The 13,514-nt window shown below is 35.3% G+C and overlaps 1 protein-coding gene across 3 annotated transcripts in view; it reads right to left on the bottom strand.

The window, feature by feature from the left end:
• Positions 1-13,514, bottom strand: part of Rabgap1l (RAB GTPase activating protein 1 like) — a 620,475-nt gene that overhangs the window by 551,446 nt on the left and 55,515 nt on the right. For all 3 annotated transcript variants that reach the window (XM_071600291.1, XM_071600292.1, XM_027935052.2), the window contains 2 exons: positions 2,798-2,978; positions 1,079-1,265 (listed from right to left, as the gene is read on the bottom strand). In XM_071600291.1, the coding sequence (XP_071456392.1) occupies positions 1,079-1,265; positions 2,798-2,965 (355 nt within the window). In that variant the 5' untranslated portion in view covers positions 2,966-2,978. The remainder of the gene's footprint in view (positions 1-1,078; positions 1,266-2,797; positions 2,979-13,514) is intronic.

Here is a 13,514-nt window from a genome sequence, read left to right on the forward strand (position 1 = left end):
ATCTTGATTTTTGTCTGCTACTTTTTCTATGTCTACTGATTTGATATTTCTCTTCTCAATATTTATGTGTAAATCACACTGACAGATTTTAGTGCTGAATCACCCTTGCCATAATAGGCTTTGTGATCACATATATACATATCCCATCATACCCCACTGATTAGCAGTTTGGCCTATACTATATTTACCTTATACCAAGATTCAAAAAAGGGATCGCTAGTACCTTAAGCCAATTTGGATAATCCCATCCCCTCTGTCAAAGTGACTTATTGAGGAGTCTAAAAGTAAGGCCTACACCTGTATTCCCTGATCACTAGAAAATGGTCAGTTGGTAAAATCAGAATGAGGTTCAGAACTTAGTCATTAGTAAAAGAATGAAATTTTTCTCTCTGCCACCTGGCATGAACAGATCACCTAACCCTACCTACCAATTTCTGCTAGTGGCCAAGGAGGGAAGTCAACTAAGGAGAAGGACAACATGAAGAAAACAGAACTGACTAGTTTACAAAAAAAAAAAAAAAATACCCCCAGACTCAGATCAAACCACATCTCTAGTGTTTAAGCCAGCTGAAGTTGGAGTCAGTGTAAGTTTTGTTTGTTTTTTCGCACCCAAAAGCATATTAAACTCAATGCTGGTATTTATAGTACAAATCCTACTCACACATAGATGTATTTATTATTAAATACACCAATAAAATTGATGTGCTATTTTACTTAGAATTTTTACCATAATTAGCTTAAAATAAGAGTAGCCAAACTGAAGAAAATGGAATTCTCTAATACTCAAGAGTTCGATATTTGTTCAATATTTGCCCAATATTTGTTCATTAAGTACTAAAGATCAACCATGTGCCAAATATTGGAGGGAAAATTAGGACCCAAACATACTCTTTATTGTGAAAGACTATTGTGACCAGATTTCAAGGCAAATATATGAGCAAAAACCAAGGTGAAAATTCTCAACCAGAACAAAAAGCCCAGTGGTCCTGATCTTGTAAAACAAAACTGTTTGCTAATTTTCATTATCATTCTATTCTCTTTCCATTATGATTGGTTTCAAAGAGTTTGATTACAGTACCTGTGTTAGATGGATCCAAAATTAACTGAAGAGATGGTGTATTTGTTTGGCTGGCTGGAATATCTCCAAATGAATGGTCTGAAATCTCACTGGAACTTTGACAGTCAAGACTGCTTTGCCCCTTCTCAGAATCTCTCAAAATTTCTTCCATGGCTTTTTCCAGTTGTTCATCACCATTAGAAACTATCTATTAATTTAGCAAGATAATTGTTTCAATCTCATTATAGTTCTGAAGATTAATGTTATGAAAATCTTTAATTTCTAGATGAAATAAAAACAATCTAAATATTTAAAGATATAGTTACTGAATAGTAAGAATTAAGTCAGTTACACTTCATTGCACATAGATACATTAAAATTCTGAATAATAAAATCAAGTAAATAAGAGGCAGATTATTAATTTCACAATTTCCAACTACATTTGACATAACATCTTATTTATAAAGGTTGCTTTTTCTTTCTTTTTAAGGAATACATCCTAAAAATCACATAATCTTAAACTTGTGTGTTTTAAAGAAAAAAACAGATAAGTGTAAAAAGGACCTGCTATAAATATCATTTAAATGATCATCTCTCTTACGGTGGTATAATCATATTTTCAATTTCTTTATAAATTGTTTGCTAGCTGCCAAAAGGAACTGCTAATTTCCTTAAATTTAAGTTGACTTATCTTTTTTTTAAAAGCAGGTGAGGCACAAAGCCCAAATAAATAAGTATCTTAAACACACAATGCTAAAAATACAGAAACCTAAAAGTAAAACCATGATCATTTGAATAACCTAATAAAACAACATGTTCTTTAGGGCTGCAGTTATAGCTCAGTGGCAGAGCACTTGCCCAGCATGTGTGAAGCACTGGGTTCAATCCTCACCACTACATAAAAATAAATAAGATAAATATATAAAAAGTATAATAACATTATTTTTTTAAAAAACTATATTTTCTTTACATAATATAAATGAATATTTAATAATCTCATTTTTACAAGTTATTTTATTAAGCTGATATGTTAATATACTTTTGATGTCATACTTACTACTAAGTAAAAGTCATAAATAATAAATAGCACTTTTGGCTATTTTCTATTCCTGTTTCTAAAGGACGATTACACAATTTTCATGTACATACACCTGGGTTTATCACTTCCTTTTCTCTGACTTAAAAAAGTCAATCCGAAAATGACAAAAAGGACTATAGAAAAAGTTAACTGCTAAAAATGTAAAACACACTTTTAGAATGAATATTCACAAGTCACCAATTAAATCACCTACCAGAATGTTACCAGCTCCTTTAAAACATGAAAAACAGGGGGAAAAAGCCTCTAAAGAAAAACATGACTTTCATGTAACTAATTTCTAAAACCCATATGAGAAACAAAAACAACCAGATAAATTAATGTAAGATTTAATCTTAAGTTTAACTTGCCAATCACCCCTTCTCTTTTATTTTTCCTTCTATTTCCTCCTCCTAAAATTCCAAATGAAAGGATAAAAATAATCTGGACCAAAATACTTTTAAAATCCCCAAACCAAATAATTAGTCTCTGAATAAATCAAACCAAATAATTAGTCTCTGGATAAATCAAACCTTGACTTTTATTCTCAAGGTCTTTTATTCTCAAGGTCTATACTTGCGAAAAACCCTAGATCTTTATAATCTCCTGAGAGCTTCAAAAAATGATAATTTTAAATAGTGCCATATTAGAAAAGAAAAAAATACCTTCAGTTGAGGTTTCTCATCATCTTTTGTAGAAGTATCATCTGTGTGCTGAGGAACCAAAACAAATTCTTCACTGTTCAGTGTAGCCACAGAATCAGATGACCCACTAACCTTCTGTAGTGAAGCTCTGACCTCCATTTCAATTCTGAGAACTTCTCTTTCCCACATTCACCTGGCCAAACTACAGGGATCAAAAAACAAACAACAACAAAACCCAATGATTAAAAACTTGAGCTAAATAAAAACATTAACTAATAAAGCTTTAAAAAATGGCACATGTGAAGAAAAATCCTACTAATTATCTCAAGATTAGGAATATTACTACCTTCTTAGACTGGACCTCATAATGGAAATGTACTCTCTTCTCTGAGTTTCCAGATAAAAGAACCACCACATTGTTCCCTGTAAAACATATAAACTACCCACATCTCAACTAAAAATATTTACCTCTATTTATTTAACTCTTATTTCTCTGAGACTTTTTTAAAAATATTTTTTTCTAAATATGTTTTTTAGTTGTAGATGGATACAATACCTTTATTTTTTATGTTGTGCTGAGGATAGAACCCAGTGCCTTCCACATGTGAGGCGAGCACTCTACCACTGAGCTACAGCCCCAGCCCTAGACTGTTTTTTTAATAGAGCAAATAATTAAACATGATACTAGAAACACCTACAAATTCATTCTCTCTCTCTCTCTCTCTCTCTCTCTCTCTCTCTCTCTCTCGCACACACACACACACACACACACACACACACACACAATTCAGCTGGGAACAATGAATGGTATATGCCTGCAATCCCAGATACTTGGGAGGCTGAGGTATAGGATCACTTGAGCTCAGGAATCTGAGACCAACTTGGACAACACAGCAAGACCCAAAAATTGAAAATCATTTTGATTACTTTATAAACTCCAAATGCTTTTTAAAATGCTATGTCCTCAAGACCAAATACTGTACTTTTAAATATTTTATTCTGTATCACTGAGGTTAACTAATATAGAATTCAATACCTTAAGTCATGTATCTCTTCTTTTCCAAACACATAGACCCTTACCAGTACTTAACAGTAAACACATAAAAAAGGAAGGCTTTCATATTACACTTATGTAGCAAACAATGTTTCAGTAATCAAATACAGAGTAACCCTGTTTTCTTGATAAATCCCTACTTTATCCCTATAGAAACAACACTCTTTGATTTCCAGAATTTCAAATACTCACACAACTAATTCTGAATGAAGATATATAATATATACTATGTAGCAGAGACTGCTCAGCCCTGGAGTGATATGAGCCAACAAGGAGGGGTAGCCTGCTATCCTAAAGCTTAACTAGTGAGGAAAAAAAAAAGCCAGTGAGCAAAAAGAGGCAATTGGGCGGGGGGGGGGGGGGGGGGGGGGGGGGGCTGGGGAGGAGAGATGACTGAGAAACTGTAGGGAGTGTAGGGATAACTTTTTAAAGAAAGATAGTAGAAACAATTCTCTGAGCAAACTGTATGAGCAAAAACCTGGAAAACAAAAAATAACTAAATATTAAACAATATGCACAGTAACCAAATGGATAATGTGACAAGCAGGCTACGCTGAAAAACTACCGGACCCTGTAAATCATGAGAAGTCCATGCATAAAACCCCTCAGAAATATTCTCTTTTTCTCTTTCCAGTTTTGGGTTCTTTTCATTGCCACATATAAAGGTGGCTGCAATATTCTATTTTGCCATTAGATGACACTATTACTCTTGGCAAAATAATAATTTCCTTCCCATTTCAAATTACACTTTTAAAACTTACTCTCCAACTTTATCAAAAATCAAAGTTACCGGGCTAGGGTTGTAGCTCAGTGGTTGAACATTTGCCTCGCATGCATGGGGCACTGGGTTCGATCCTCAGCACTACATAAAAAAACAAACAAATAAGTAAATAAAACAAAGACATTGTGTCCATCAAAAACTAAAAAAAAAAAGTTTAAAAAATCAAAGTTACCAAGAATATCAAAGTAAAGAATAAAGACACTCAAGGCTAGTATAATTATCTAGCCATCATTTATCTCTATTAATGCATATAAATATCCTTCCTTTTTAAAACCCTTCAAGTGCATTCATCTGTCTTCTAAGGGTTTTGCCCACTTTGCATGTTATATGTTTACAAAATTGCAACATGTAGGGTTGAGGATGTGACTCAAGTGGTAGCGCGCTGGCCTGGCATGCGTGAGGCACGGGTTCAATCCTCAGCACCACATAAATATAAATAAATAAAGGTATTGTGTCCATCTACAACCAAAAAAAGTATTAAAAAAAAAGCTGTCAAGGGTAGTACAGTTTTCATATAGTAGGTTTGAGAAAAGAAACCTAGGTGAAGAAAGTATAAAGAATCTGAAGCTGATAATCATTTCCCAAACAGTACAGAACCATAAAATAAAAGAAAGGGGAGAAAGTAGAGAAAAAACTTTTTTGAAACAACTCTAGGGGAAAAGTGGGTAATACAAGTAGTGATTACAGTGAAAGGATGATCTTAAAAGCAATAAAAGAATGTCTTATAAAAACATGAAGCTATAATAGGACAAAAAAAGTAATTTAAAATGATGAGCATGTTATGATTATTGCTACATAATATGACCATGTCATTAAAATGTAACATAATAGAAGAAATTTTTTCATTTAAAAAATCTGTGTTGGAGCCAGGCACATGGCACATGCCTATAATCCCAGTGGCTTGGGAGGCTGAGGCAGGAGGATCGAGAGTTCAAAGTTCACCTTAGCAACAGTGAGGCACTAAGCAATCAGTGAGACCCTGTATCTAAACAAAATACCAAATAGGGCTGGGGATGTGGCTCAGTGGTCGAGTGCTCCTGAGTTCAATCCCCAGTACCAAGAAAAAAAATCTGTGTTGGAATGGTGAGACTTACAGATGATTGTAGCATAATACATTATTGCTATCAGTTGTGGTTTTTTTTTTTTTTTTTTACTCTGTTACAAAATTATACATCTATGCCTCTTATCACATGATGTTGTAACACCTCTCACTAGAATTAAGTAGAACACGTTTCCCTTCCCTAATAATTTTGTGCTTAGCCATGAAATTTACTTTTGTCAATGAAACATCAGTAGACAAAACTTGAACAGAGACTTTAAATGTGTTTTCATGTTGGAAGCGCAAATGAACTGTGCCCACAGTTCTATCTGAGCCATCTCTAAGTGGAGGGGAGCCCCTTGGAGAACTCTCAGTGTAATCTCACCCATGTGAGACCGCTTTGTTGCCTTGGCAAAGGTCCTCTTCAAAGAGAATTCTGTGACACCGCAGAATTTATTGCCTCTAACAGCCCTACCTTCAAAAGCAACTCCCCAGAGGTTGAAAGAAACACCAGTGTGCCCAACTAGCCTGGGGCACCAGCTCCCTGGAGAAGGAACAATTACTGTGCAAGTGATAAGTCCTCAATTAGGCCAACTACCCAACACTGCCTGGCTTCTTGTTTACCTTGAGGAACCCTTCCTCACAATAAATTCCTTTGGTGTATTTCACTATAAATAAAGCATTGCAGGCTTTTTCCCTTTGTTAGGTTCAGATCCATCAAGTCTTTTCCACCCACAAAGCCCTCACTTTAAAAAATATTTATCAGGGCTGGGGATGTGGCTCAAGCGGTAGCGCGCTCGCCTGGCATGCGTGCGGCCCGGGTTCGATCCTCAGCACCACATACAAACAAAGATGTTGTGTCCGCCGAAAACTAAAAAGTAAGTATTAAAAAAATTCTCTCTCTCTCTCTCTCTCTCTCTCTCTCTCTCTCTTTAAAAAAAAAATATATATTTATCATGTCTTTTATTTCTTTTTTTAAATTATTTGTTCTAATCAGTTATACATGATAGCAGAATATTCTTTCATTCACTGTACACAAATGGAGCACAAATTTTCACTTCTGTGTTTGTACACGAAGTAGGGTAATACCGTTCACTCATACACACACCTAGGGTAATGATGTCCAGTCACATCTCACCATCTTTCCTACCCCCCATTCCCCCTCTCCCTCCCTCTTTGCATAATCCAAAGTTCCTCCACTCCTCCCATGCCCCGCCTCCATTATGGATCAGCACCCATTAATGAGAGGAAAACATTCTTTGGCCTTTGGTTTTTTGGAATTGGCTTACTTCACTTAGCATGATGATCTCCAACTCCATCCATTTACCTGCAATGCCATGATTTTATTCTCTTTTAATGCTGAGAAATATTCCATCTTGTATACATACCAGAGTTTCTTTATCCTTTCATCTATAGAAGGGCATCTAGGTTGGTTCCACAGTTTAGCTATTGTGAATTGAGCTGCTTTAAACATTGATGTGGCTGTGTCACTGTAGTGTGCTGTTTTTAAGTCGTCTGGGTATAGACTGAGGAGTGGGATAGCTGGGTCAAATGGCTGTTCCATTCCAAGTTTTTTAAGGAATCTCCACACTACTTTCCAGAGTGATTGCACCAATTTGTAGTCCCACCAGCAATGTTTGAGTGTGCCTTTTCCCCCACGTTCTTGTCAGCACTTGTTGTTGCTTGTATTCTTGATAACTGCCATTCTGACTAGAGTGAGGTGAAATCTTTTTTTTAATATTTATTTTTTAGTTGTAGATGGACACAATATCTTTATTTCATTTTTATGTGGTGCTGAGGATCAAACCCAGTGCCTCACGTATGCTAGGCAAGGACTCTACCACTGAGACACAACCCAGCCCCTAAAACTACTTAAGAGTAGTTTTGATTTGCATTTCTTTAAAATCAAGAAACGATAAATGGGATAGATTCAAACTGAAAGGCTTCTTCTCAGCAAAAGATAAAATCAATGAGGGGAAGAGAACCTACAGAATGGGACCAAATTTTTACCACACACACTTCAGATAGAGCACTAATCTCCAAAATGTATAAAGAACTCAAAACACACCAGAAAAACAAATAGCCCAATCAATAAATGGGCTAAGGAACTGAACAGACACTTCTCAGAAGATATACAATAGATCAACAGAAATATAAAAAAATTGTTCTATTTCTTAATACTACTTTTTCAGACTTTTACTTCCAGTTGGCCCACACCTCCAAAGGTCACTTCCACTGGTGAGATTTTAGTAATTTGGCTTGGTCTTAAGCCAAAATTTAATACACAATGGACCCAAAATGTAACAAGCAAACAGACCTAAACCAATAGACCCAAAAGTAACAAGCAAAAAACAAAAAAAAAAAAAAAAATATGAATTTAGTCCATAGCTTGAAACAAACTCCTTCTTATTGATACATAAAATCATGAACTTAAAAAAGTGTTTCTATAAGACATCAAAGCTTTTAGCATTATCACAGCAATTTATTCTTAAATTTCTTCAGCATTTATTATACTATCTTCAGATTAGATAAAAAGCTAACTTTGCAACTAATTAATCTTTTAAGAAGATATCAATATATCTTTAATTATGATCTTTAAAAATAGGTTTCTATATTATTTATATTCAACTTAATTAAAATGCACTTCAACAAGCTATCCACCTAATACTAAAACTCAATTCTAGTTATACTCAGTTGTGGAAAAACAATTTTTTGACCTGTGTATCATATTGTAGTTCAGATGCCTACTAAGCAACACCTTATAGGCAATAATATAAATGAAAAATATTTCAAAAATGAATGCATTTAGGGCTGGGATTGCAGCTCAGTGGTAGAGTGTATAGCTAGCACATGTGAGGCACTGGGCTTGATTCTCGGCACCACATATAAATAAATAATAAATAAATAAACTAATAAAATATAAATATAAATAAATGTAGATATAAATAAATAAATAAAAGTAAAAGTCCACTGACAACTAAAAAAAAAAATACATTAAAAAAAGAATGTTGGGGGCTGGGGTTGTGGCTCAGCGGTAGAGCGCTCACCTCGCACATGCGAGACCCTGGGTTCAATCCTCAGCACAACATACAAAAATAAACAAGTGAAATAAAGGGTTTTTAAAAAAAAACAAAAAAGAATGTATTCAAGTTTTTTAAAGAAGATCATCGTTTTTGTCTTGGTTTTCTGCTTTATAATTTTACATAAAATCTATTCAAGAGTTAAGGTTGATTAAAATATACACTTTATGTAGACACTGGCCTAGAAATCCCAGGATTGTCAGCTATACAATTTAGAGTTTCATAAATTTGTTTTAAGAATAAACATCACCTTTATGACCAGCACATAGAGATTATGCACAAAAGGGGGGAAAAAATACATTACATTATGTACTTTTTTTTTTTTAAGAGAGAGTGAGAGGGAGGGAGAGAGAGAATTTTAATATTTATTTTTTAGTATTTGGTAGACACAACATCTTTGTTTGTATGTGATGCTGAGGATCGAACCCAGGCCGCACGGCATGCCAGGCAAGCGCGCTACTGCTTGAGTCACATCCCCAACCCACATGACGTACTTTAAAAAGAAAAAAAAAAAAAAAGTAACTATAGCCCTCAGTTTTCTGGTGTTTAAAAAAAAAAAAAAAAAGTGGGGCTGAGGTTGTGGCTCAGCGGTAGAGCACTCCTCTAGCACGTGCAAGGCCCTGGGTTCGATCCTCAGCACCACATAAAAATCAATAAACACAATAAAGGTCTAAAAAATTTTTTTTAAAAAAAGTTTTGTAATCTTGGGTCACCAACTAATATTTGGGAAAGGCAATGTAGTATCAGGGTTGTGTTGTATCATGCTGCACAAAACATATAAAATAGTCAAAAAAATCCAGATTTCCTTCTGGCTCAATATGTCCATGGAAAAGGTATATAACCTCTAAAAACACTGGTTTCTTTATCTGAAAATTAAGGGGTTATGCTAGCTATCGCCAAGATCCCTGAGCTCTAAAAATTCTACACGCCAATTATTTATTTTCAGAATTTATCTGTATATGAAAAAGAAAGACAATAAGGATGAATAAGTTGAGACACTGTACTAGACATATTTTTGTAGCTGTGATCAAAATACCCTAAAATAACAACTCAAAGGAGGAAAAGTTTATTCTAGGCTCACAGTTTCAAAGTTTAGTCCATACTGACTCCACTTCTCTGGATCCGAGGTAAGACAGAACATCATGGTAGGTGGATATGGTGGAGGAGCACTGCTCACCTCATGGCAGCTGGGAAGCAGAGAGAGAAGTAGCAGGGCCCACAGGGAAACTGATCCCTTCCAATGTTTACCCACAGTGACCCACCTCATTTGGCCATGCCCCACCTGCCTACAGGCACTGCCAACTTATTCCATTCCAACTAGAATGGACCGATTAGGTTACAGCTCTCATAATCTGATCAATTCCAACCTGAACATTTCTGCATTTACACAGGAATTTGTGGGAGACATGTCCAAAGGACAACAGACACAAAGAAATAAATTTCTTTTACAAGTTACAGAGACAAATGCAGAATCTAGAAATCTTCAATTGAGAAATATATTCACTAACATACAACCTTTTAAAGAACTGATAAGTACTATACTCTGATGACCGTTTCTTCTGTCATCACATAATGTGTAACTATAAAAATAGACCAAAGGGGCTGGGGCTGTAGATCAGTGGCACAGTGCTTACACAGCATGTGGGAGGCACTAGGTTCAATCCTCAGCACCACATAAAAATAAACAAATAAAGGCATTCTGTCCAAACACAACAACAAAAAAAAGTTTTTTTAAAAAAATGTAGGCCAAAGTACACACCAAAGAGAAATTATAAGAAGGAGCACAAATTAGTGTTTACTGCTTATATTTTACATAACTAGCACTAAATTAACAACAACAACAAAAATTACTCAATTTGCTGGGTCTAGCATAGACACACTCAAGGTAGGACACAAAAGCTCAGAAGCCTGGCAACCAGACTTGGTTCCTACAACTAAGGAAGAAACTAAAATATTCCCCAGTTACTCTCTTCAACTATTTGATCAAACCAAGATCAGCCAACAGGGGAGCCTCAATCATTGCCCAAGAAGACACAGAATCAATGACACTAAGAAAAAAAAATCAAATGACTTTGTTTTGTTTTATTTTCAAACTAGGGACTAGACCTAGGAGCACTTTACCACTGATATACCCACCCAACCCTTTTTATTGTTTTATTTTGAGACAGGGTCACACTAAGTTGCTTAGGGCCTCCTTAAATTGCTGAGGTTGGCTTCAAGCTTGTGATCCTCCTAACACAGCCTCCTGAGCCTCTGGGATTATAGACATGCACCACCGTGCCTGGCTCAAATGACTTTTTTATCATCAAATATTTTATCATCAAATATCATTATATATTTTTTTCTTTTCCCATGAAAGACTACAAGCACGGGGCCTCTAGGTTTGCTAAACCATTGAGAATTTCTCAGATATGCCTAATTTAATACCTTCAAGCCCATCAGAAGAACTCAAAATACATATTGATATACCTTACCCAAACTTCAAAATGTTTTAGACAACAGATATTTTCAGATTTTGGAATATTTGTGCATAGATAATGAGCTATCTTGATTACCCAAGCATAACACAAAATTCAATTATATTTCTGAAATACATAGCCTCAAGGAAACTTTATACAAAATTTTTTATTGTACCTGTTTTGACTGTGCCCTATTGCATGAGGTGAATTATGGAATTTTCTAGTTGTGCAGTCATACTGGTGCTCAAAAAGTCTCAGATTTTGAAGCATTTCAGTTTTCAGATTTTCAGATTAGGAATGCTCAATTTGTACACAGCACCCAAAAGCTTTTGGCATATGGTGTGTATTGGGGATATGATCATATACATTTGTATGTGTATATGCATTTATACTTGCTGATACTACAGAATTAGTGAGAATTTGAAAATACAGAGATCCATATAAAAGAATCAAAAAGCTCATGAAAACTCCTCAAATAAATAGATTTCAAGAAAAGGCATTTTCCTTTGATTTGATACAGTAGTAACATAAAAGAGATAGTTTACATTTGAAACTTCTTCCTAAAATTTACTGCTGAATCACCAAAAGGATTCAGCAAGATACTTATGAGGAAAGTTATGAAATGTGGAAATGAGCTTTGAAATCCTAAAAAAAAAAAATGATTTTCAAACTCTGGCTCACAAGTCACAGCTGACTTAGACATGATAATTATGACAACATACAACAAAAATTCAAAGTGAAAAACTGTGCTAGCGCTGGATTTTTCTACTTTATTTTACAATTGTTCATTCTTACAAAGCACATAAAATCCAAATGTACTTTATATTTAATTATAAAAGCAAATTATTCATGTTAACAACAAATTTTTATTAGATATTTTTAAATGCTTTCTGGTGATTAAACAGGAAAAGTCAATCAGGAATCCATATTTGACAGACATGTTGCTAAAACTGCATATTGATGCCCATCTTGGCATTCATCATGCATTTAAATCCTGGGTCAAAAACCACATACTATGCAGGCAGAGATTGTAGCCAGAGGGTTTCTAATTCTGTTAACATCAAATCTGGTTAATTTACTCTTTTAACAAGCACTCATTATTGTTGAACACTTATTATTTGACAGGTAGAGTTATATGGTAGTCTTCAATTACATATCCAAGAGACATTTCAAACTGAATATATTCAAAAGTCAAATTTCCTCTTTCCTATGGTATTTACTTATCTCCAAACTAACTCTACCCCAATACCAACCTTCCTGCGGACTTTCTCACCTCATCTGAAGGCAACTCACATCCTTCAGTTACTCTGGCCAAAAACATGCTACGCCTGTCTTTCTCTTTCTTTCCTTCCTCAAGCATGCACACAGACACCAACACACACACACTCGCGCACACTCGCACACACCTCTCCCTTTTTCTCACATTCAAACTCATACATACATCCCTCATATTTAGTCAGCAAACTAACTTTACCTTCAAATTACACTACAAATCATCTATTTCTTAGCACCACCACTAACATTACCCAGTCCTAGCCACCATTCTCTCTCCTATATTATTTTAAATCATCTTTCTTTACTTACTCCCCTATGATCTACTTCAAAAACACACACAAAGTGATTCTTTTAATTTTGTTCTTGTCAGTTCTCTGGTAGAAATCCACCAATTGTTCCTCTATTTCATTCAGAACAAAAGCCAAATGACCACCAAAGATACTGCATACCTAGTATTATACACAGTATCCGCCCCACGTCACCTTACCTCTGCAACCTATATCCCACAGTCCTCCCTTATTCACTCAGCTCCAACTATAGTAGCCTCCTTGCTTTCCCTCCCACAAGCCTGGCATCTCTGCTCCAGGTGCTCCATCCCAAGGAACACTCTGCTCAGCTATCTCCTTGTCTACATGCTTAGTCCCCCATTCATTTCTTTGCTCAAATCTCCTTCCCTCAAGAGAGCTACTCTGAACACCCCACCTAACCTTGTTTCCCCCACCAACAAATTTCAACTGCCCTTTGAACTGCTCCACTTACACTACTGTTTCAGAGTACTTATTTTCAAAACATATAGTCTAATTTTAAATTATATTCAATGTTTATTGTCTGTTTCTCCCACTACAATATACCATTGTTAAAGGCAAGGATCTTTTTTAATTCACTGATACAACACACACACACACACGCACGCGCGCGCCTATAAGAAAACCTGTCACACAGCAGACAGTTAAATATTTGCTACACAAATAAATGAATAAATATTCAAGATGAATAAATCGAGTTTCTCAAATTCCAGGAATGATTCTTACCTCACAGTCTGATCAATAC

Source organism: Marmota flaviventris, chromosome 12, assembly GCF_047511675.1.
Source record: "Marmota flaviventris isolate mMarFla1 chromosome 12, mMarFla1.hap1, whole genome shotgun sequence".
NCBI lineage: Eukaryota > Metazoa > Chordata > Mammalia > Rodentia > Sciuridae > Marmota > Marmota flaviventris.